Source organism: Anastrepha ludens, chromosome 4, assembly GCF_028408465.1.
Source record: "Anastrepha ludens isolate Willacy chromosome 4, idAnaLude1.1, whole genome shotgun sequence".
In the NCBI taxonomy this organism is placed as follows: domain Eukaryota; kingdom Metazoa; phylum Arthropoda; class Insecta; order Diptera; family Tephritidae; genus Anastrepha; species Anastrepha ludens.
In genome coordinates, this window is record NC_071500.1 from 3,122,439 (window position 1) to 3,148,143 (window position 25,705).

The 25,705-nt window shown below is 35.9% G+C and overlaps 2 protein-coding genes across 3 annotated transcripts in view; one reads left to right on the forward strand and one right to left on the reverse strand.

Moving 5' to 3' along the window:
- LOC128862580 (glutamate decarboxylase) overlaps positions 1–25,705 on the forward strand; it is a 73,578-nt gene that overhangs the window by 5,409 nt on the left and 42,464 nt on the right. The window contains exon 1 of one of the 2 annotated variants that reach the window (XM_054101299.1): positions 14,415–14,838. The exons of the other annotated variant lie outside the window; for it this stretch is intronic. The gene's annotated coding sequence lies outside the window, so the exon portion shown is untranslated. Of the gene's footprint in view, positions 1–14,414; positions 14,839–25,705 lie in introns of those variants that run through there. 2 annotated transcript variants of the gene reach the window in all.
- Positions 828–23,923, reverse strand: LOC128862581 (uncharacterized). The gene is made up of 4 exons (XM_054101303.1): positions 23,877–23,923; positions 8,552–8,899; positions 7,972–8,093; positions 828–3,361 (listed from the first exon to the last, which is right to left on the reverse strand). Exons 2-4 carry the CDS (start codon positions 8,890–8,892, stop codon positions 3,087–3,089), a joined length of 738 nt encoding a protein of 245 aa, XP_053957278.1. The 5' UTR covers positions 8,893–8,899; positions 23,877–23,923; the 3' UTR covers positions 828–3,086.

Consider the following 25,705-nt stretch of genomic DNA (forward strand, 5'->3'; position numbering starts at 1 on the left):
TTCTGTGCATGTGCAAATACTTACCGTTAGACTTATAAGAAAAAAATGCATTCGGATTTGACTTCACAACATTCAACTATATAATTGTTTATTAACTTTTACTTATATTTGTTGTATTTGGAGCATCTTTGTGAAATATTTATGTGATTTATATGATTTAATAAGCGAACAAATATTTGAGACACTCCTCGTCTTCTGTTGAGTTTTGTGTTGTGTAGTCACAAAAGGACAATTTTACATGTGCATGTATTTTATTTTATTACATTTCAGCTACACACTTATAAAGTTCTTTTTTGTGTTTGATTTTCGTTAAGGGTACTAATTAATTTGAAGATAATTTGAATTCTTACGTAGCTTATCGCAGATAACAATCAAGATGACTAAACGGTTGCTTTCGAGAGAAAAACAAAGTCGAATGGCAGTTAACTTCTAGATTATAATGCAATTACAATTACAACAAGTTCAATACATGCAATTATTTAACAGACAAGTAATTTAATTAAAGAGAAAATAATTTTTTTATTTGTATATTTATATTTATTTTATTTTTGATACGGGGACATTGGGTGCGTGCAATAGGGATTTTTAAGTGCATTTGAAATTATTTTGATGCAATTATTCAGTTTTATGATATTTAATAATTTTTGGTGCGTGTGCATTTAAAAGTGGGGCTAAGCGTACTGTGGATCATTCACTTTACCGTTCAAAATATTATCGACGTCAAAACTTGTTTCTCGAATATCTTTGGCTGTGCTCTGAAAATTTGCTTCTACATACATATGTATGTATATGACACATAAATACATATGTACTAATGGACAAACATCTGAAAAACCGAAAACGACTATTTTCTATTTGTATTTGTATTTTTTTTTTTTTCTATTTTACATTATGTCTTCTGCTGGTTTTGCCCTTTGTGTGCTATTTATATAATTTATACAAACTTATTACATTCATAGATGTGCATTTATTTTACTCATATATGTAGTTTCACCCAACTAACATTTATTAATTGAATTTATGCGATTGTTGTTGTTATATACGTATGTATTTATATTTTACTTAGCGCTATGTTGTGATGGAAATTCTCGGAAACAGCTCCGGACTTTAGCTAGCCACTGGAGTCTGTTGTGCCCGAAGAATTTGCCTTTATTGTCAGTCACAGCGTGGATTTCAGCCAAAATGGCACACCTGCCCCTTCTAACCGCGGATGTGATTGCAGTATTTGGAAAGCTGTGCCTATTGGTTGGAGCTATCACCAAAATTAAATAATAACTTTAATTTCGGCCTAAACACATACATTAACTGTGCATATTTGTGTGTGTATTATTACATTCATATACGTATTTGTTTAATATTTTGAATAATTTGGCTAAGTAAAGGTAATATTTTGTGTAATCCCCCTTAAGTATTTTTTGAATATTTACCATTTCTTTTATAGGCATGTACATATACATATGTATTTATATATATATATATAAGTGTATTAATATATAACTTTTACATTTGCATGGGTCATTTACTCAAATATTATATTTAAAGTGTACAGCTTTGTCTTCCAAAAGTTAAAATCCCGTCATGGTTTCAAATGCACGGACTTTTCGAAAAGTTTACTTTTCGCAGAAATGAAAAATGTCTTCCAAAACGTTTTTCTGGGTTTTTTCTTTAAATTTCTATTTATATGTATGTTTATCTTCCAAAGTCTCTTAATATTACTACAAAAAAGTTTATATTCATCGTTTTTATGCTTAGTTCAATTTGTTAACTAAAATAATAGACCTATTTTTCGTTTATTACTTTTTTCAGATTTATTTTGGGTGCAGAATTTCGTTATAACGCGGGCAATAGTTTGTATTCAATTAAGTGAGCAAATTTTGAAAATAATCCTTGGACATAACACCTTATTTTTTTTATTTTAGGCCAAATTATTATAACGGGCCAAATTGAATTGTTCCGCCACTTTTTTAAACACAAAAATATAATAAAAAAAAAACCTTTTCCATTAAACACAGGCGAAAAAAACCGAATAATGAATTGTTTTCTAACCGTTGCACAAAATCTCGAATTGCTGCGCTTTTAACATTTTTTTTAACCTACTTTTATTCTACACTCTGAGATTTGTATGCCAGCTGGACATTGTCTTCCACTTACGCGTAGCATAAGTCGCAAGTTCCATGCTGGCATCCTGGAAGCCCTTTGGTGATTTTGTTGTTCTTATTTTCTTCGGTAATTTCCTTCGAAAATTGTGCAACACGAACTTGAACAGAAAGCTGATAACTATTGAGTATATGTATGTGCTTGTACAATATATGTGCAAGCAACTGTATGTGTATGTATATGGAATATTTATGCATGAATTGCATGTAGTTACACTTAAGCTTTTTTAGATGTATACATAGGTATGCATGTGTTTATATATGTATATATTCGCCTACATCTCTGCGTAAGTGCATTTGCTATTTACTGTATCATTATGCCTATAATTGTTTTTGTAATGATTCTTCGTCATTTTAACGCTGTTTCTTCTGTTTCTTTTTCTTTAACTATAATTCAAATTAATTACAAATTAATTGATTCGCATAGGGATTAGTTTTGGTTTTTTTTTCACTTTTTATTTATTTTTGCATTTCTTTTCTCCTTACTCTCAATGCCTCTCCTCATAGCCGTACTTTAGTGCAAAAGCGAAACAGAACAAAAAGGCTGACGCTGAGCCACTTAAGTGAACAACAAAGCGCCTTTTAATTTATTAAAGTTAAAGACAATTAATATTTTCATAAAAATAGAACATAAACTCAAATATGGATGCTTTCATTAATGTAATATAGTTTAGTGGTCATTATGGCTACGCATGGCTGTGTGTATGTCAAGCCAGTAAACATTTTATATACCAATAAGTTGAAACAGTTGTTGTCGACGTCGAAATAAATTTTAATTAAGAGATCGCACAGAGTTGGAAAAAAGTTAGCAACATTTCACGTCCCAGGTACAATTTCAGGAAATTTTAGACCAATGACCTATCGATTTGAGCCCGAGTCCTGTTTGTTGGTATTTCCATGGTGAATGTTGCATGCCAATTCGTCGCTCTGCTAGATCCTATAAAGAAATGGCACCAAATCACAATTGCACAAAGACCCGCCATCGCCAGTTTTACAGAGAGCGGCACACAACTTTGTCCAGTCTGGCGTTGTAGTTACGACCACAGCTTTTTGAAATGTTACTTCCTTATCGTCCATGCAGGGGCTACAGCCATCCAATGTCGCCGCGCTATGGTCACAAAAGCTGCTGCACACATCATCGCCCCAATTGTTTTCGGAAGCCGTTTGTGACGCCCCATCAGCCGAGCAGCTGCAACTAACGTCACCTATTGACAAGAGTTGGGGAAGAGACAAACGTGTGATGAAATACGATAATGTGTTAAGAAAGGAAGTACGCATTGGAAAGCTAAATTTAAATGCAATGCATAGTTGCAAAATGCTATATACTGTTAGTGTGGAGAGTGAGTTATGGCCACATGACACAATTTTGCCGATAAGTGTGGCAACCGAATGGAGAAGAATTTATGTCTGCATTGCTAGCTAAGCTGTGCTTAAGTCACTGGTCGAGCCTCTAATTGCTTTAAACCTAAAAACTAAGTAAATTGGCAAACACAGCGAACTTCTTTTATACTGGACACCAGATTACGTGAGAGCACTGAGACATTAAACTTTGGCCTATGATCGGATATGCCTTTGATGTGTCTGTATGAGACTTTTGAAAGAGAAGTTTTGACGAACATCTGAACACTTCAACACCCAACCATATTTATTCGGCTTGTTTCAGGGACATAGATGACTGCATTTTTAAAATCAACCAAATTTTACGCCGCATTAACAAATGGTCATCCGACAATGTGAAGGGTTTTCCAATAACAGGTGTTATTTTGAATTGGATTGCGCTATCGAGAGATGATTAACAATTTTGTTATGGTCGGAATTGGATGGTATTGATCTAGACAACGTTTATTTTCAACAAGACGGCGCTACGTGCCACACAAGCAACGAAACCATTGATATTTTCCGGGAAAAGTTTCCGGACCGTTTTATCTCTCGAAGAGGTGATCACAATTGATCACCGAGATCTTGTGATTTAACGCCTTGTGACTTTTTTCTTTAGGGGTGCGTGAAAGAGAAGGCTTACGCCAACATCCCAGGGCCGATTCTAGACCTCAAAGATGGAATTGGTGAGGCTATCGAGGACATTGGGCGGCCACTTTGCAACTCGGTTAGGGAAAATTGCATGAAAAAGATATTGTCCTGTAAGCGTGGTCATGGTGGACATTTGCCCGATGTTATTTTCCACTATTAACGGCGATCATTTATAAAAATAGCATTCTTCTTTGAATATCAAAATAACACCTCTTATTGGAAAACTCTATACTAACTCTTAACCCTAAGAAGTCTCACGTGCTTGTTATCTCGAGAGAGACCCTCGACACTTCAATTTTTCCAAAAGTCTTACTTGGCGGCATTGTTATTAATTATGTGCATACGGCTAAAAATCTCGAAATCCTTTTCAACCATAGATTAACTTCAGATTGTCACGTAAATTTAGTCGAAGGCAAGCTGTACGGACAAGCTTAATGTACTATTTAATAATATTACTCGTTATGTGTTCGGGATCAAGGTAAGATAACACTTTTCTGCTCTTGCTGCCACTATCTTCCCCATGTCCCTGGGTAAGCTTTTTCAGTTCAGATCGCTCTTACTTTGCGTGAAATCTACTACTCGAAAGTACCTGGGTATCTCGCCCTCAGAATAACTGCCTCGAAGTCAGTGAGAAAGTGTAAACTTCTCGCTGCTAGACACAAAACACTAACGCCAGGAAGACTGTTTTTGGTTCATGCGACTCGACTTTGCAATTCTATTCCCTAAAATTTTGCATCTACATATAAGCAGCATGAAATTATTTAGATGCGAACTTCAAATGTATATTAGCACTAAGAGAGACAATTCTTATTCATAAGTACAATAATTCATAGGTAATGTTAACTTGATTTGTTTTTGTTGGGAACATTATTTTATGTTCTTTGTAAATTTTACCATGAAAATGGTAACCTATTGTGACTAGCACCGATAACACTGTGCGACAGTGAAATTATACTTTTATGGAGATCTAGTACAACTTGTAGGTTTTGAAAAACTAAGAAAAATGGTATAGCAGAAATTTCCAATACACCCCCAAAATCTCATTTTATGGCCATAAAACCGTTTTTCAGTAGGTTGATGTGAAGAATCATTCCTAACTTCGCCAATTTCCATCCGATTTCGAATTTGTTTTATTGTTTTAATTCGAAAGAACAAAAAACAAACCTTTTTGACAGTATGTTGACAATTTTTCTGAAATGACAACTGACGAGACTGTAGACGGAAGTATTTGGAATTTTTTTATTTTTTCTATATTTTTTCAACTTTGACATAATTTTTACGATATTATCCGTTAGTGAGGATTTTTTTAGTACACTACTGTTATAGTAAATTTAATTTTGCGTCGAATGAGCTATATTTGACTGTAATTGAATTAAAATTAATAGAGTTGTGTGAGTTTTAAGATTTTAATTTTTTTTTTTACTATTTTGGTATGTAGGTATAACTTACGCTAAATGGGAATAAGGGTGCGTTTCGAAGCATGAAAATGATAACAAGTGTCATTATAAACACATAATATAATATTTATTGGAGTATTGTGCAGTGCAGCACTGTACGGTATGGTACGGTGCGGTACGGTGCAGTACACAACGGAACTGGTTCCAAACTTAAAAATGCATTGGAAACGGCCCTTTGGAGTTTAGTATGGTACGGTACATTTGTCATTCTCTTCATCAGTTTTGAAAACTTCTCTGTAAGAAATTCGATCATCATCATTCATCTGAAGTCGTCATCAACTAAATTCAATTGTTTAAATCGAGAAGCGAGCGTTTCAAATTGTCTTCCCGATAGAAGTAAATCACGAGAAAGATCCTGAAAATCTGAATTTGATACAATGTGTCGTTCTGAAGACTTCGAACCAGACAGAAAGTACTCTTCATCATCAGGTTTATTGTTATCAGTTTGATCATCATCAGCAATGAGTTGAACTTCCTTCAGTTCCTGCAGTTGAGTCAATCATATCGTCCAAGACTACGGGGTTCTTAACAGTTGCAACATCAGCATACTTTATGTGCTTTCGAGCTTTATAATGATGACCGTTTACGTCCGTTTTATAAAAATAACAATTATCTGGTTTATGATAAGGCTGATGATGCCACATCATCGGAGAATATTGAGAAATTCGACTTTTCTGGCAACGTTTTGATTTATATCTCTTGAATTTCAAAATATAGAAAAAATAAAAAAATTCCAAATACTTCCGTCTACAGCAACGCCAGTTGTCGTTTCAGAAAAATTGTCAACACACTGTCAACAAGGCTTGTTTTTGTTCATTCGAACTAAAAAAACAAATTCGAAATCGGATGGAAATTGGCGAAGTTAGGAGTGATTCTTCACATCAACCTACTGAAAAACGGTTTTATGGCCATAAAATGAGATTTTGGGGGTGTATTGGAAATTTCTGCTATACCATTTTTTTTAGTTTTTCTATGCCCACAAGTTGTGATAGGTCTCCATAAAAGTATATTTAATTTTTTTTTTTTTTGTCACACAGTGTAATTATTAGGTTTATCCTTGCTGTCTTAGGACAGAATCACTAAATAAATAAGTCTATGACGAGTATGACTTGTGAACAAAAATATTTTTCAATAGTTATTATCAAACTTTTTACCAAAAACTTGCAAAAAATTAATTGTTTTCAACTCATAAAACAAAATTCATTCTACTGTATTATTTTTCAATTTGTTTGTTTTACGTTTTTCAACCAGACATAAAAGTCTTATTATGACAGAAATAATTTCTGGTTCTCGTAACAGTCAATAAAAAAAGTTTGACAACTGATTTCGGATGCCACTCAATCCAATGGTGCGATTGGAAAAAGGGGCATAAACAATGCCCCTCTGAAAAGGTAGTAAACAATTGAAAAAAGGTCGATGTAAAACATAGAAAAATTATTTGTTATTTTACGAATGGTATTGAATTATATATATTTTTAACCTAACCAGTCCTTTTGATTTGCCACATAAATATTGGCAATGCATTTATTGGCGTCATACAGATGTTTAGTGCCTAGTTATCGAGCTCTACGTATACCACATTTCATGTTATTTTTGTTGGTAAAGCTTTCATTGGTAGTGTTTCCGAAATTTGCTATAATTTTGATCAGGTTTTAGAGAGATGAATGTCCAAAATCCAAAAGCTCTTCTTTGACAAGCAATTGCGATAACCAAAACTATGCAGAAATAAAATCAACTTAACTTAGTATTTCTAGTATTGTTATATTTTAACAACTTCTGTAATTTTTGCCACGCTTCACAAAACTCACACAGCCTATATCTTAAAAACTTTAAGTTTCCCACGAAAAATATACTTTTCTCATCTTCAGAAACCTTAGTTAATCCATTTACGAATTTCGGATATGGGCTGTGCCATATCGGCTCAATCCCAATGAATTGTTTTGGTTGGATCTTCCAACATTTCTATCTGTCCCTCACAACGAATTTGACTAATGTTGGGTTTGAATTTATCTAGTTTCACAAGTCGTTCCTTACGTCGAAAAGAATTTTTTCCGGATGCAACACACGACAATCAGTATCTGATCTAACTTGTATTTAGAATTTTCTGGAAATACTCCGGGAGTATTTTGTTCAAGCAATTACGATTACGACTTTTTCTGTTTAAATGATGCACGAGAAGGTTTTCATGAAAACACCTTCCATGATCTTTGCCAAGTATACACATATGTATATGTATATAATTTATAAACTATAAATTTTCCTCATTTTCTATTTTGACAAATTTTTGTGTTAATAAAAAGTACATATTTGAAAATCATTGATCCACTTACCCAGCTGCAGCCTACAAAGATCCTCACAAATCTCTTCTTTGCTGGCATCAAATGCTGGTAGGAGCGACGGCGTCTCGCTGCTGTGGCAGTAGGAAGCGCATGGCGCGCCACCTAGGCCAGCTCTGGAATTTCAAAAAAAAAATACCAATAAATATATTAGTAACTTTCTGCAGATGCCACCTTGTGTTTCTTAAATTTAATAAAGCTTATTTTCTGCTGAAACTTTAAATTCGAAGTTCACTTAGTTGTTTACGTAATAACGCACTTGTGTATGTATGCGAGTTAATGCATGTGTGCTGCTATTCATAGATCATAATTGCTTTAAAATGTTTGGCGAATGCACTTTGAGATAATTTTCTATTAGCCTTTGCAAAGATTTTATCACTTTCTGCGTAGTTTTGCCTTGTCCCAATACTTTCACTTTTATCCACTTGTAATTTTAATCATCACACAAGTCCACTCCTATGTTGTTGCATGCACACACACATACACGAAAGAAAATTCACAAATTACTTCACTTTGGTTGACTTTTCGGCGACATTTCCTGCTTTTGCACTGAATCATTTCAACTGTGACCTACCCGCAGAGCTGCTGACACACCAAACTCCAGTCCTGAACTACACTCGTCGGTGAATTGATGTAGACAGTGGAAGTTTCGTCGTTGCCGTGGTCCTCAAGGCTCAAATACTCTTGCCTTGTAACCGCAAGTGCTGCCTGCTGCTGCGATGAAACGGCGTTTGCGCCCTCTTCGGCAAGGCTGGTGGAATTGTTGTAATTATAGATGCTTTCATTGCGAGCAACCCCCGTTGACATTAATGACGTCACTCGAGGCTTTACCAATTCTGTGGCGTTCACATGGCGCGTTTGCGTTATTCCAATCGAGGCAACAGCCAATAGCAACGTGCGGAAGAGAGATGGCATCACTGAACTGTGGAGCAAAGCAAACGGTGGAGTAAATTAGTTTAGTGTGCAGGATGCGACGCCAACAAATAAGGGCGTTCATATGTTTCAAATGTTTTAGAGTGCGGGGGTGGAGATGGGAAGTTAGAAATGGGTGAGCATATTGCGTCGAGCAATATGGCCGCCAGCGGAAGCGGAACTGGGTATGCTGCAGGGGGCATGAGCAGCCTCAGTTGCCTGCGTATTAATGTGGGTGCTTATGTATGTGTGCGTTGGTAATACGGGTAGTATGAGTTACATTAATTGCGCGTTATAACAACTGCAACTGTGTGTGAGTGAAAAACATGTTGCTGGAGAAAAAATGCCTGTATGTATAAGGCATATCCTATCTGTGTGTATAGGTATACACAGCAGTTGATGTGTATGTGTTTGTGCGTAATTGGCGATCAAATGCAATTATTGAGCGGTACTGCATGCAAATGGCGGCGATGCTTTGTGGCGCCATCCAATTGACGCCATTGTGCGGCGCCACTGTTGCGCAACATTGCCATATTGTGTGTGGGAAACTATTAGCGCTTTGTGTGCATAAGTAGGCGCATGTGGGTGTAGGTTCTTGGCCATTGGCATTATTTCACTTCAACGCTTTTCCCCGCGGCAGAATGGGTGCTTTGCTGCTTAGCAATAAATACGTATGTCTTATGTTCACAAATCGGCATTCATGGATAGATAAACTGCAAAACCCGCTTTTATATTATATATTGAGGATTTATGAATTTAAATATAAAGCAATCGATATTTGCGAAATTGCGTACGTACTTCGATGCATTTACTGGAACGTGCTTGAACGCACTCAGAAAACGAATGGTGTTGAAATTACAACTAATTCGTCACTTGGTGAATTTAACACTACGCTTAAAGTTCATTGTAGTCGACTACTCACTGTTATTTTCAAAAGTTTTCTAAAGGAACTCGCCAATTAATGAAAAAATGTTAGAGTTTTCAGATCTCCAGCTTTTAATTTATCTAATTTGTGTGTATGTACTCACAAATATACCTCCACATTTTACATCGAAATATTAGTTTTGGGGAAAAAATCCATTATTAAACATTTTTGCGTAAATGGTTTAAAACTGTTTTATGGCCGATCTTTAGCTCCTGGGCGTTGCTATAACTACTAACATGCCGGTCAACTTCGATTATTTCTATCATTTTACCAATATTTTCAAGGTTATCGACATTTTCTTTGATATACAAAATGCCGGAACGGAATCGACGAAACCAAAATTGCACGTAATTAGCTGTTACAGTATCGGCACCATAAACATCATTCATAATTTCAGCTGCCTTGCTTGTATTTGTGGCTTTATCTAAGAAAAATGTATCGAATTTGCTCTTTGCATCCTGTAACTCACAACTAAATAGAACAAACTAAAACAGCAAACAAATTTTTTTAGTGTGAAATGACGACCTTGACAACGAGCATGAACTTTAAATTATTTATTGTATTCAGCAACAGAATGTTCTCAGAAAGCCATACAAGGTTTAGAAATGCATTGCATGGGCTTATTATTTTTATTATACGCAATACATTCAATAACATGTACAGCCGATGTACACGATTAGCTATAATGACTGCACATCTTTGAGTCATATATATATACATAAATCTATATATATATAATTGGCACTTACACCCTTCTTGGGTGTTTGCTCCAGCTCCTCCTCCTATTTGTGGTGTGCGTCTTGATGTTAACCTACAAATGGAGAAACCTACAGTTTTAAGCCGACTCTGAGCGACAGATATTTTATTTTGAGAAGCTTTTTCATACTCGCTGAGGTTTGCCATTGCCTGGCGAGGGGTGAACGCTATTAGAAAAACATTTTTCTATCATTTTGGCGCTTCATGCAGGGAGATTCGAACTCACGCCCTTGCGAATGGTAGTCACGTACCAACACATTAGGCGGCCGAATTCAGTCATACTTTGTGTTATTTTCTGCGCACGTTGTAGAAGTATTCGACTCCAAATCAACAGAACTTGCCTTGATAACTATTTACCGTCCATATTTATTTTCTTTCGATTGTTTGCTTAACTATTCCCCAAACATTTTCAATAGGGTTGGATCAGACGTCTCTAAGAGCCAATCCAACATTTTAATCTTATTTTGTTGTTTCCACTCTGCACACCTTCGGCTTCGATGCTTGGGTTCGTTGTTTTCTTGTAAAATCCGAGGTTGGCTTGTACTTCCATACATCTTCGCAGCTGAAGGCAATGACGCCTTTTGGTAATATTTATTCATCAAAAATCATTAAAATTGATGGTAAATACAAATAAATGTACAAATCCTTTATCGGAGAGGCAGCCCCAAACATGAACTTTAACTGGATGCTTAACAGTTCGTTAAAGTTGTCGATTAACAGCAGTACACCAGGACCGACTTATGCAATTAGTCACCCGAAATGAATATTCATCCGTAAGTATTACGCTTGCCCAATTCCGTTCTGAATTTGCCTTAGCCCATGCAAGTATTTTTTCATTGTGTGATAATGAGAGTAGCGCCTTTTTCAATGCGAAGTCTTCTGGACGTAAACATCGTCGAATCGCGTTTTTGGATACATTAACACCACTTTTCCATAAAACTGCTTCAGCTTCACTCAAGATAAGTCTGGCTTTGCCTCAAACAAATCAACGTCTTCGACTTCTGCAAATATTTTGCTGCAGATACACGAGACATTTTTGGACCTATAGGGTGTGCACGTTTTTCATGCGCGGAACTCATTTTCTAAAAACAACGTACGCATTCTAAACTTCTCACAAAACTAACAAATTGCACCACTTGTATTGTGGAAAGTATACATCTATTTAGCAGTATTTAAATTTTTTTATAACGGTTTGAATTTTGCCGGTCACGCTTTAGTAGGCTGAGTGTATAATGAGTTGGCTCAATGTTAGCAAAACGGCTGATATTATCTACACACCATCTGATTCCCCAAACAAGTAGCCAAATATTTAGGATCTACCAAATCGAACAAACTAAAACAAATTTTACCCTTCTATAAAGATTTTTTTGTACAAATCTTCCTCTTGTAGAACACCTATACTGAAGACCGCAGGAAATATTGTATTATGCTGATAAAATGCACAGTGTGCAGTGCAAGTTTAACAACTATTCTAATTCTTTTTCTTTTCAGTATAAGCCGCAGTGGGAATTTTACATGAAGTGGTTTTAGTCAATGTATTTGTTGGCGAAATTTGTAAATAAGGCAAGAAGGCTGCATTTCAATGGTGGCACTTACTGCTAACATTATCCCAGACCACTTCACTGCCGCTGCAAACACAGTCAGCACCAAATAACGAGCGGCAGGAGCATCCCACAGCCGAACGCGACTTCATCGGAGTTCTCCTGCATTTAGCAAAAAAATGGGTATACAAAGTACTGCAGTGTCATAGGACACAGTGGCTGAAATTGAAATACTGGATGGTCAAAAAGTAATGGCAACATTTTATATATCAAGAGGTTTACTCCCTTAAAAGTGGCAGGCACCAAGCAAATATATATCTCTATTTACGGTCAACCCCTGTATCCATTTTAAGCAAATTTAGCTACGAAAAGTACCGTTATATAACAACTCAGCATGATTGTTGGCCGATCCCTTCTACTAAGCACGTCAGCCTATCTCACATTAATAATAAAATGGAAAAACGGACAGGTTGAAATCAGAGTTTTCGTACGTAGCCGCTTTCCGAGTACGTTAGTTTTAATTATAAAGCCTATTGAGACCAAGTAGCAACACGCTCATGAAATTAGGTAGCAAACCAAAGCGAGGCACAGCACTAGTTATGCCCTGGGCATGGCACTCCCACGTGAAACCAACATACATATACATATCAATCAAAATTGCCACGAAAGAACGATTCTATCAGCAACAAGGTGGCCAGGGAAGATATATTTGGTCACACAGTCGAAAAATTCAGCTTCCACTACAAAACTTTCGATAACAGACTGAGGCTGATAGAGTTCACAAGAATTCAGAAGTAGCAGAAGTCTGTTGGAAGGCAAGCAAGATCCATCAAAAGATTTGCGTTCTCGCCAAATTGTTCCGAGCACACGTTACTCGACGGTGTCTGGCCGAATTCCTCCTCCTATTTGTGGCATGCGCCTTGACGTTGCTCTATAAACGGACTACAGTTTTAAGCTTTTTCTTGGCAGAAATGCACGCAGAGGTTTGCCATTGCCTGCCGAAGGGTGTCCGCTATTAGAAAAACATGTTTCTATCGTTTTGGTAGTTCATGCAAGGAGTTTCGAACTTATCCCCTTGCGAATGGTAGTCATGCACCAACGGAGTATGCCGAGTGTATAAGAATTATGTAAAAGACTACAACCTATCAAATAAATTATTAGTGCGGTCTCAGGCCTTGCAAAGCCACCTTTGAGTTGCTTCATGATACGCCGACAAACGAGAAAAGATAAATTGGCTTTCACCCTCTATTTCTTTACTTAAAATGATCTTTCGACATTTAGAAAAGGTCTGGTTATATCCCAGGATATCTGAACTTGTACCTCTACGTTACCGGAATGACCCGGATTTATATCCGGTCAAGCACTGTCATTCCAGCAACAGTTCCCGAAGCTGTATTGGGAATATTCGTCCCACTACAATTACAATAAGAATCTCACTTTCATCAAGTAGACTGAGTAAGCAATTGAACTGTAAATTTCTCCTCCGATGAACAAAAGTCACTCTTTATTAATTTCTCATAATGCCAACGTATGATTGAGCGGCACTTGGAATGGTTTAGAAAAAGTTTCTGCGGCAGATTATAAACCAATATTATTATTGAACGATTGAGGAGTCAAATTAATATTCTGTAGAAGCTGGGGTAAATAAGATAACTAAGTGCCCAAGGAGCTCAAGGAGATTCAAGCCCTAGCGAATTTATGTTATTTCTTTTAATACAAGTGAGTTGAAAAGTTGATTTTTTGGCTGTTTTTGCATTCAAGTTAATAATTGTTTGAAACTGATACTCCAAATTCACCGCGACTTTTCCGACCACAAATATTATAATTTTGGTAGATTTTTTGATTGATTAGCAAAAATTTCAATTCAACCCAATGCGATCGATTTTTCCCCCTTAACAAAACGTATCGAAAATTTTCTTAACAAATTTTGTAAGCCATATTTTATGTAAGCCTTAGAGCTCAGGTATAGTCTAAAGACGTAAAAGTGGTAAATAAAGTTAATCTACGAAAAGTTGTAAGTCCCAGGAAATGTATTTAAATACAGCTAAACCCACTTTCGTTGGCATTGCTTTTTGCCTGAACACCACTACCACCACAAATGTCTCACATACATGGAGTGCCAATTGTATCCAGAGTCGCACCCCCTTTGCCAAAATTCGTGTGTGTTTTACACGAATTCCCACTTCTTGTTAACATCGAGTGGGCAGCGCAGCAGGGTATGCGGCTGCAGTGGCACTACCAGCAGTACATAAGTTCAGGACCGACTCGTTGTTAGCGCCATATCCGCCACATTCGTTAAGCCAACAGCTACAACAGCAGCAGCAGCATCTGTGAAGGCGGCAGTCGCACTTTGATGAATAACGCTTCCAGCTCTTACAGTAATTTGTTGCAGTCATTGTTGCTATATTAAAGTACTTAGTGGTTTTAGTGTAAATTTTGTGATAAATGTTTATTGTTGTTATTGAGTAGAACTTCTGTTGGCGTGAATACTCACTACTCGTTGTTGCAGTTGTTAGTGTTGTAATTGTTTTTGTTGAAAAAATCGCTTGTGTTAGTGAAAGTGTGGTGATAAAAACAACAAATTTCGAAAAAAATTTCTTGCTACTCTACATACTAACACGCACAGTTACTGGACATAAAGCCGCTTGCCGCTTGCCACAAAGCTTGCAACTATTTTCGCCTACCTGGGATACAAAGCCTACCTGCGCTATCTGAGTCCAGACCGAGGTAATAATTTACAAAGAAATAATTGGTAGATAAATAATTCTTGAGTAAAAATGTGCCTATATTTATACAGTTAGTATACATACATACGTAAAAAAATATTATGAACATTTGCTACGCCAAAAATGATGTCTGACATTATTAGATCAAGGAAAAAAACATACATTTTTTTGGTGGGAAAATTTTTGCCCAAATGGTTTAAACCTGTTTTATGGTCGGTCTTTAGGTCCTGGGCGATGCCGCAACTACTTCGATTATTTCTGCGATTTTATTATTTTACATTTGCATTATCATCAAAAATGCCTCAACGGAACTGACGAATCTAGTATTAGCAGTTACAGTATCGGCACCATGAACACCATTCACAATTTCACCGGCCTGGCTTGCATTTTCGCCCTAATCAAAGAAAAACTGTAAAATATTATATACCGACTTTTCTCTGTGCTGACTTCCATTGACTTCCATTAACACTCTGTAACTCAAAACTGAATGGAGCAAACAAAAACTACCAAACGAATTTTTTCAGCGTGAAATGTCTCCTTGACAATTAGCATAAATTTTAAATTGATTGATTGATACTTTACCAGATCGATCACTGCAGCCACCTAACGAGAAAATAATGGGTTTCTTTTTCTCCCAAAATATATATTTATTAAAATATGGTTGCTGCACATATAAAACTGCACAAATCACACAAAATTAAATCCAGCTTAATTTGAAACTTTATCCAAAATATATTCCCCATAGGCCCCCCATAGGTCATCCATATTTCAGTATTTAATTAAAAAAAAAGTGATTCAAAATGGTTTTAGAGGCTCAAGCTAGCTAGAGGTTTTCTACAGCTTTTCTTCTAGAAGTATTCTAAAGCTGGTTCTCTGTGGTAGCAAATACAGCATTGTTTTTTGGACTATAAAATACCACAACCCATATGTAGTTTAATAGTAATCGCCCGTGATCGAAAATTGGACCAGAAACAAATATCACTGTAAGTAGTAGGTTTCATCCAAGTTCAATTGAACTGTACAATGGGATAAAACATGTAAACTCTTTTCCCAAATCCTGGTAGTGATTCATGAAATTGTTTTAAAATTTTGAGATTTTTGTAGTTTCATTTATTTTGTGCACAGGAAATGAGATTTAAGTTTGTAGTGGAGGTGATATGCCCGCTTTTCACCAAAAGGAAGGTATTGGCAGTCGGTGAAACTGTATACAATTTCATCATCTTAGCTTTGGTTTTTCCAGAGAAAAATGAATTAGAAATGTCAGTCTTTCAATGACAAATGTGAATTTATGCATTCGTATCAAGTTTCAGGTCTCTAGCTTAACTCGTTTTAGAGATATATCGGTTTTCATATTTTGGTCTATATGTCGAATGCCACGCCCCCTATATATTTACGCAATTATATGTAAAAAATCTCTTTTTAATGAATATTAAATTTGTATTCCACATTTGTTTTTTAATTCAATCCAAAAGATTATTTTGCGTCAATTCGTTTGGCACCCACTCATCGATATTCTTATTGAGGTCAGTCTGATGCAAGGGGTTCAAAACCAACTAATCTAACTATATTAATAATTCCATTGATTTAATCGATTGATTTAATTTACCAGAGCGTGTCCCACATTTGACGACCAAATTTTTATAAATCTTTTCGGTCGACTGCTCCGACTTTTCAATGGTACTGAAGAATGTTTCGAATTTACTCTTCTTTAACTCCAGTTTGGAGCGTTGATTTCACCAATCACAAAATTATCACAAATTTTTTTTTGAAGCGTACTAGAACCTTTGAATCTCCGAATAGTATGAACCCTACAAGGTATACATCGTGAAACAAAGTTCATAAAGGCATTTGGTGAGGAATAGTCAGAACTTTTTGCTTCATCCATATTTTAAAATGGTTTAATAGTAATCGCTGCTAGTAAAATTGGTCTTAAAATCAACGAAGATAAGACGAAATATATGATGATGTCCAGACAAAATAAACCAACATCAGGCAAACTGAAAATTGGCGATTTTTCTTTTGACATCGTTGAATCCCTTACCTATTCTCAGGCTTCAAACTGAGTAGAGACAATTCAATGAGCCTCAACATCGATGAGAAAATTCTAGCAGCGAACAGATCGTATGCGTCGTTAACGAAACTCTTCAAATCAAAACTACTAAACAGACAATGCAAATTGACTCTGTATAAAACCATCATTAGACCAGTATTATGCTATGCAGCTGAATCGTGGACGCTAATTGAAGCAGATAAAACAAAACTGCAAACCTTCGAACGAAAAGTACTCAGAAGAATTTTCGGAACAATCAAAGATCACGGCGAGTGGCGGATAAGATGGAACGACGAGCTAGAGCAACTGATAAAGGGCGAATATGTTATACGTTTCATCAAAGCGCAGCGGTTAAGATGGTGTGACCCATTACAAGAATGGACGGTACGAGGGCGCAGAAGAAAATCGTAGGAGCCAGAGCGTCCAACACTAGAGCAAAAGGAAGGCCGAGAACAAGATGGACCGACGAACTAGAGGACGACATCAAGAAACTTAGTATAACGAACTGGAAAAAGTCGCAAACTTTTTACTCAGATCTTTTCGGCTATGCAGTTATAAGGCTCATTTGATTTTAAATCTTCAAAAATCGCATTGATTTTCGACAATTTTTTCTGCTGGGTTTCTTCCATATAAAAAAAATGTGGTGTTGGCGTTAAATGTAGAAAATGCGCAAGACCGCGACCGAAAAAAATTCTCAAAAATCAGTGTAACTTTTGTCCTACTTGAAAATTGCACTTTATATACGAGTATATCGCACCCTAAATACAAAAGGGTCACAACTCAAAATGTACTTCTGCTCAAATATGAACGAGACGTTATTAATAAAACGGTCCGCGCATGACATATGGCAAAAATAAACTTTTTGTTTTTTGGTAGGACTGTTATAAGCTTACATGGCTAATTTCAGCGTGATATATCACATAGTTTGTTTTTTGTGCTAATGTAAACAAGTCAAGCTCGAGTGTGGAAAATTTTGAGTTGTGACCCTTTTGTATTTAGGGTGCGATATGTATATGATTCGCGCCTACACCCTTTGTTTGACCGAGCTCCTCCTCCTATTTCTAGCGTGCGCCTTGATTTTGTTCCACAAATAGAGGGACCTACAGTTTCAAGCCGATTACGAACGGCAGATAGTTTTTATGAGGAGCTTTTTCATGGCAGAAATACACTCGAAGGTTTGCCATTGCCTGGCGCGGGGCGACCGCTATGGGAAAAAACATTTTCTTCATGTTTCACCGAGGTTAGAAGCTACGAAAATTGCACTTTACTACGCAAAAATTTAATGAGGTTGGTATAAAATAATTTTTAAGCAGAACAGTCGAAGGACCATCACACTCTCTTGGTTGAAAAATTCTATAGTTTAGCAATAACTTGGGCGACATCATCCGAAGATAAAAAGATAGAGACAATGTCAACAGACGAAGTCGCATTATACTCAAAGTCACAATCACTATAAGACGGAGGAATGAAATTGGACTTAAAAAAACCAACGAAAAATAGGGCAGACGAAAAGCTAAAGCAGGTTTTTTTTTAGATTTTATGAAACTCCAAAAAACTTTGGGATTGGTTTTTTATATTGTTTTCATACAATAATTCAAAATGTACAATATGGTAGTTATTATACAGGTTATGGTGGTAGTCGATCTGTCCTACTATGCGATACGGAACCTTCACATTAGCTGTCCAAATCATGGGTTTTAAAACTTGCTCAAAAGCAGATGGCACAAAATTAATTCTCTTTAAAGACCTAACATCTGAATCTTTCTTAATAAGGAAATAAGTGAGTTCGGGTACTTTTTCCCCCGGGCCCGGAGTTCTCAGAGGGGCCCGGACTCGAGATTATACGTATTTATATGAATTAGACATTATTGGAAAGGACCCGCATTTGCAATTTTCCCCCGGGGTCCGGATATGCTCTCTACGGCCCTGTACAAGGTCTTTCGCGTAGTGCTCTAATTTCAGCAGTAAGCGCACATAAAGCTGAAGCCATTTCGTCGCAGCTAAAGTTAGACTGCAACAAGTGAATCTCAGCTTACCTTGTCTTCGTATTGGTTAAGAGCTGTATATTATCGCCTCGCAACTCATTAACAATAGCAGCAATGCGGCTATTCTCAGCTCTAAGTGCGGCAATTTCAGCTAAAGCAGACCACAACGTTCATTGGTCGCGAATGTTAACATTATCCATATGTCCGTTTTCAATTCATTATTTCTGAGACAGAGAATCAGAATTATATATTTTTTTTGGGTGCAGTGACGAATTGCTCAAATTGAACGTGTGCTTGGCTGTTCGGAGTAGTCAAGCTATTAGAGCAGACGATAGTAATATTATGTAATATCCAGAACAACAGATACCGGCGGCGAACGTAAAAATTTCGACGAGCGGTAGAGCACTTTTGCACAGAAACTCTCCATCCGAGGAGAACAAAAACTCCACATCAAATGGCATAATGTTTACGCAGCTCAGGTGATAGAGTTGCACTTTGCACATTGAATCTTAGGTGACGACCGTTCAACTTTGTAACCACACAGGCACGGCATTTCGCTATATTATAATATTGAATTAAACTAATTTAAAATCAGTATCTCATTACCTTTAATTGGAAAATTAATTGCAAATCAGCTGCAAAATATTTATCAGACTGCGTCTCAATTATGCATTCTTCTTCTCGATTGACGCGATAACCGGTTACGCGATTTTGGCCGAGTTTAACAAAGCGTGCCAGTCGTTTCTTTCTCGTGCTAACCGGCGCCAATTGGACACACCAAGTGAAGCCAAGTCCTTCTCCACCTGCTCTTTCCAACGCAAAGGAGGCCTTCCTCTTCCTCTGTTACCACTACCTGGTACCGCAACAAATATTTTTCGAGCCGGGAAATTATTGACGTGATGACAATAATTGTACGCTCTCATAAAATATTGTGGCTGAGCGATTAAGTTCTACAGCTCGCACGATTTTTCCAACATCAGGTTAAAGAAGTCACACGACAGCGAGTCACCCCGTCTGAAACCTCGTATGGTATTAAACGGCTGGGAGAGGCCCTTTTCTATTCTGACGGCGCTGTTGGTAGTGAGCAACGTCATTTTGCAAATTTTTTTTTTCAAATTCAGAGAATTCCGTATATAGGCAACTCCTTTTCGTACTATCGAATGCAGCTTTGAAATCAACAGAGAGATGGTGTGTGTGGATTCTCCTTTCATGGAACTTCTTCAAGACTTGGTGTATTGTGAATGTCTGGTTGGTGGTGGACTTTCCAGGTCTAAAGCCTAATAAGGTCCAATCAATAGCTTGTTGGTGGGCTTCAGCATTTCACAAATTACGCTCCCTAGAACCTTATAGGCGATATTTAGAAGACTAATCCCGTAATCGGCGGCCGCCGTAGCCGAATGGGTTGGTACATGACTACTATTCGGGATTCACAGAGAGAACGTAGGTTCGAATCTCGGTGAAACACCAAAATTAAGAAAAAGTTTTTTCTAATAGCCGTCGCCCCTCGGCAGGCAATGGCAAACCTCCGAGTGTATTTCTGCCATGAAAAAAACTCCTCATAAAAATATCTGCCGTTCGGAGTCGTCTTGAAACTGTAGGTCACTCCATTTGTGGAACAACATCAATACGCACACCACAAATATGAGGAGGAGGAGGAGCTCGGCCAAACACCCAAATAGGGTGTACGTGCCAATTATCTATATATATAAAAATGAAATGATGTTCGTTTGTACGCAATTTTTTGGGCCGAAACGAGGCCAGTTTTATTCGTTCTTTTTTTCATATTATAGGGATCCACTAGGGGAAGGTTTTTAGCAAAAAAATTTTTTTTTTTAATATTTTCTTCATATAAAAAAAGAAAAAATCAAAATATTGTACAAACCAAAACTTGCTCGATTCTTAGATTATAGTAAGTTTCGAATCGACATTCATTTTATGTGTACAACTTTTTTTGAATTTTTCGCTATTGTGAAACGATTTGTGTCGTGTTGTAATTAAAGAGTCGAATACAGAAATTTCAAATGATTCGAATGAAAATAATGTTTCAATTCAATTGAGCAATGCTTTCCTTGACCAATTCTATATGGAAATGAATGCGTTTGCAAACGATGTTTTCGGCTATGAACAAATGTTGGAATCGAATGAAAAAGGAAAGAAACGCGAAATGATAAAAAAATTCTTGAAAAATTTAAAATGAATGGTGCTTCATTGGAAAAATTCAAAGGTAATAAGAACATAGCAAGATAAAGTTAGAATTTGAATTTTTAGATTTATTTTGTTTATTTCTCATTTTTTCAGAAGTATACCACACAACAACTCATTCCAACTCTGATTTTGAAATCCTGTTGGAATTGGTGATCGATAATTTTGTCACTATAATGGTCAATGGAAATTTGCGTGTATCAGACCCTGCATATTATTTACCATATCAACTTTTTATGGAACATATGGACCAAATGAACACAAAAAAATAATTTAGTTTTGTTTTGATTTTTTGCAACATTTTGGTTTTCAGTTAATACAATAAAAACAATACTGTTTTTTCGTGAACACAAGTGAACACAAAATTCTAAATTTAATACGTTGTTTGTTTAGTATTTTTTTAGAAAAAAAGTAAATTTTTTGGTTTTGAGGAAATTTGTTCATTGTTGCTATTTGTGAAAGCGTAGATATTTGTAAGTACTTGACTATAATCCTAAAAGTTAATGGAATACCACTATGACACATAGACAACATTTTTTCAAAGGGGTGTTTTTCAAAAATTATAAAAAAAAATTGTTTTCAAAAATTTTGAAGAAATAAAGTAAAATAAAAAAATTTCGAAAGCATGAAATTTTTTCAAAACCAAATTTTCCTCAAAAAGATAAAAGAAATTTCTTCGAAGAGGTGTTTTTCTAAAATTACAGAAAAAAAATTTCAAAAATTTTAATCAAATAAAATAAAATAAAAGTTTTTCAAGGGTATGAAATTTTTTCAAAACAAAATTTTCTGAAAACCAAACAAAATTTAAAAAAAAGGTGTTTTCAAAGCATTTCATATTCCACTATTAATAGAGAATACATTTTTCCGAGGGGGTGTTTTTCAAAGCGGAAAAATATCTTTTTTAACAAATCAATTTAAACTTTTACAAAAGTATGAAATTTTTTCAAAAACAAAATTTTCTCAAAAACGTTAAATTAAAAAAAAATAGTTTTTTCAAAATTTTTAATTTTCAGCAATTAACTGAGAAGAAATTTGTTAGAGCGAAGTGTTTTTCAAAACTTAAAAAAACACTTTTTAACCAAAAAAATAAACCTTTTTTCAAAAACAACAGGAATGATAACATTGCCTAACAATTTCTGCACTTTTGCACAATCTAAAGACGCATTGACACAGAGTGTATTTCCAAACATAGTTCAACATTATAAAAACCATGATTGGCTCAGCGAAAAAGCAATTTTAGCTGGGAAAAATAAGGACGTCAATGATATAAATTCAGCTATTTTAGATCAAATACCTGGAGGCATAGTTGCGTATAAGTCAATGGACACTATTACTGATCAAGATGATGTCGTAAATTATCCAACTGAATTCTTAAACTCACTCGATTTGCCAGGTCTACCACCTCATAATTTACGATTAAAAATTGGAGCACCGATTATTATGCTGCGCAACATTAATGTGCCACGACTTTGCAACGGTACCAGACTCGCTGTGAAGAAGCTAATGGGTAACATTATCGAAGCAACAATTTTGAAAGGGAAGTACAAAGGAGAAGACGTTTTGATACCCAGAATTCCACTGATTCAGACGGATTTACCATTCGATTTCAAACGTTTGCAGTTCCCTATTCGCCTTGCCTTCGCTATGAAAATTAATAAGGCGCAAGGACAGTCTCTACAAATGTGCGGTATTAATTTAGAATATCCAATTTTTTCTCATGGACAATTGTATGTATGTAGCTTGCTCACGAGTAGGCAAACCATCGTCATTATTCATTTACGCGAAAGATGGAAAAACCAAAAACGTTGTCTACCAAAAAGTGTTACAATAAAGTTCGAATGAAATTGTATCAAAGAATTTGCTTTGTTTCGTATTAATTATATTCTCTTTCAGCAAATCATTGAATTTTTCGCCTAGCGAAGCGGGCTAGGGTACGCTAGTATATATATATATAGGTATATATAAACCCGTGGTAATTGGCACAGGTTGCAGTATCACCCTTCTTGTGGATTGGGCAGAGCACACTTAAATTCCAATTGGCAGGCATGCACTTTATTACTAGAAAACTCCAGAGCACAAATATAAGCACAACCGCACACAGCAAAAGTTAAAAACGTTTCCTTTGTTTTTTCCTATTTATTTGCGGTCACCGTAGCCTAGCTGTTACGCTCATGCCTTCATCTCTCCATAACCTATAGATCTCTTGGATAATGGTGTTTTTGATGATTAGCTTGATCGTGGCCATAGGTATTCCAAATGGTATCACTAAGCAGTTGAAGAGTAATACCTTTCCTGGCTAACTCATCGGCTTTACAATTTCCCCAATGTTCCTGTGCCCCGGAACCCAAATAAAGCTGACCTTGAATACATAGTTATTATGTAAAAGCTAGACAATGTATACAGTTACATTTTTTAGAACTTTAAACTGAAAAAATTAATAGATTCTTTAATTTTTTGAATTTATTAGGTTCAATTTGTTTAAATTTTTAGTATGCGAATATATTTAATTATGAGAAAGTTTACTATGAAATCATGGGATTAAAGCAGTACCACTTAATACTTTTCAAGTAAAAACAATCCTGTCTTATTCAAACTCAAATTTCATTTATTCTGAGTATTTTAACTACATATTTCCTACGAAAGCCCGAATATGTAAATAGCAGACACTTTCCTATTTTGCAAGAATTATTCCAATCAAAGATCATCCCGAAACTCAGCGATGAAAACTCGAATGGTCCACACATTTTTATTGTAAAAAAATGTAAGTACAATTAACTTTTTGGTATTCACTTGTCTACTTACTGCAAGTTTTTATTCTGTTTTAACTGCAACCGAAACGCTTCCCAAAAATTTTCTCTTTCAACTGATCCACTTGCTGCGTGGGTACGGATATTTAAGTATCAATGCTCAGCCGCATACTGGAAAATCTTATCAGTCCGAGAGTTTCGCCAAAGAGAAAAAAAACACAGCAGCAAAATCTAAATATTAATTTCTGCTTTATTAATGAAACATCAACTACCAGTTTTTCTTATTAATAGCTTTTATTTACTAGATTCACCGTTATTTGCGCGCATAAACAATAGCTTTTTGCAGTTGTTTTTATTTTAGCTAAATATAATATTATCGGTGAAATGTGCGCTACTCTACCAGTTTATTGCGTTTTGGATGTGCATACATACAACTACAAGGTTTTTGTTTGCTCTCCCTATTAAGCGTACCATATTGCCGGCGTATCAAATATTGGCTACGCATTTTCAAGTGAACAGCTTTATCAGTCGGTTCGATACCCATTTGTTAAACTTTTACTATGTCATTCTCATGTTGCAGTGCAACCAGCTGTCTACTAAATTTTTAAATTTGCTTGTTTTTGCATGGGAAAGTTAGCGCTCTTCAAGCTGTTAAAAACTTAAACTTTTTAGTGAGTGCTCAAGCGCGCGAAATTCTGATAACTGTTAAGCATAACGTCCCATATATGGGAACATAACAAATAATTCTGATTTGACAAACATACATGCGAGACTGATTCATCAAATTAGGAAACTGCTCGTTTAGCATATCTATCGGAAAAAATTATACCCCGATGAGCCAAATCAATTTTTGTTCCAACTACGGTATACTTGTCATGAATAAAGGGTCTTTCAACAGTGACGCATAGAAGTCAGTAGCGAATAATTCTTAGACAGCACTCTTTTTATGTCATCTTTGGCATTTGACAAGATCACAATTGACAAATGTACAATTTTACACGATAGAACAACGCCTTAAAATTGTTAAAACTTATTATGAAAATGATCGATCTTTAAGAACAACACATCGTGAAATTCGTAATCGTCCGAATGAGTTGATTTTTCAAAGGTTGGTAAAAAATTAAAAAAAAACTGGTTCTGTGGAGGATAGAAAAAGGTCAGGCAGACCAAAAACTGGATGTTCGGTTGAGAATATTTTTGTTGCAGCGTAAAGTGTTCCTAAACAACCTTCAACATCGATATCTCGACGTTCGCAACAATTAGGTATTCATGAATCGACTGATTGGCGGATTTTACATAAGGACTTGCATTTGCATCCTTTCAAATTTCAATTAATACAAGAATTGAAGCCAACAGACCATTATCAAGGCAGAAATTTCGTGACTGGGTTCTTTGATCATGAAGCTGGTTTTTCACCCAAAACCATCTTTAGTGATGGAGCTCATTTCATAGATTTGTTAACAAACAAAATTGCCGCATCTAGGTAAAAGAAAACACTCAAGCAGTTCCTGAAAAATGTGGGGTGCTTTTTGGGCTGGTGGAATAATTGGCTCGTTTTTCTTCGAAGATGAAAACTAAAGAGCTGTTGCAGTCAATGGGCATCGCTATACTCAATTGATTGAAGATTTTTTGTGGGCTGAACTGGAAGGAATAGACAGACATAGATAAGTCTAACATTGCATTATTGCGATGAACATTTCCCACTCGGCATTTAAAGAAGGTATTTTTTCTCATATAATTGTTAAGAGCCGTGTTTTGAATACAATTAGTAAAACCTGAAAGAAGATAAACTTTTAGAAGTTTTATTTTAAAATAACATGTAGACGTGTCTTTTAAAACTCCCTTTATTTAAAGACTTATTCTTTGTTATAATTTAGTCTGGAC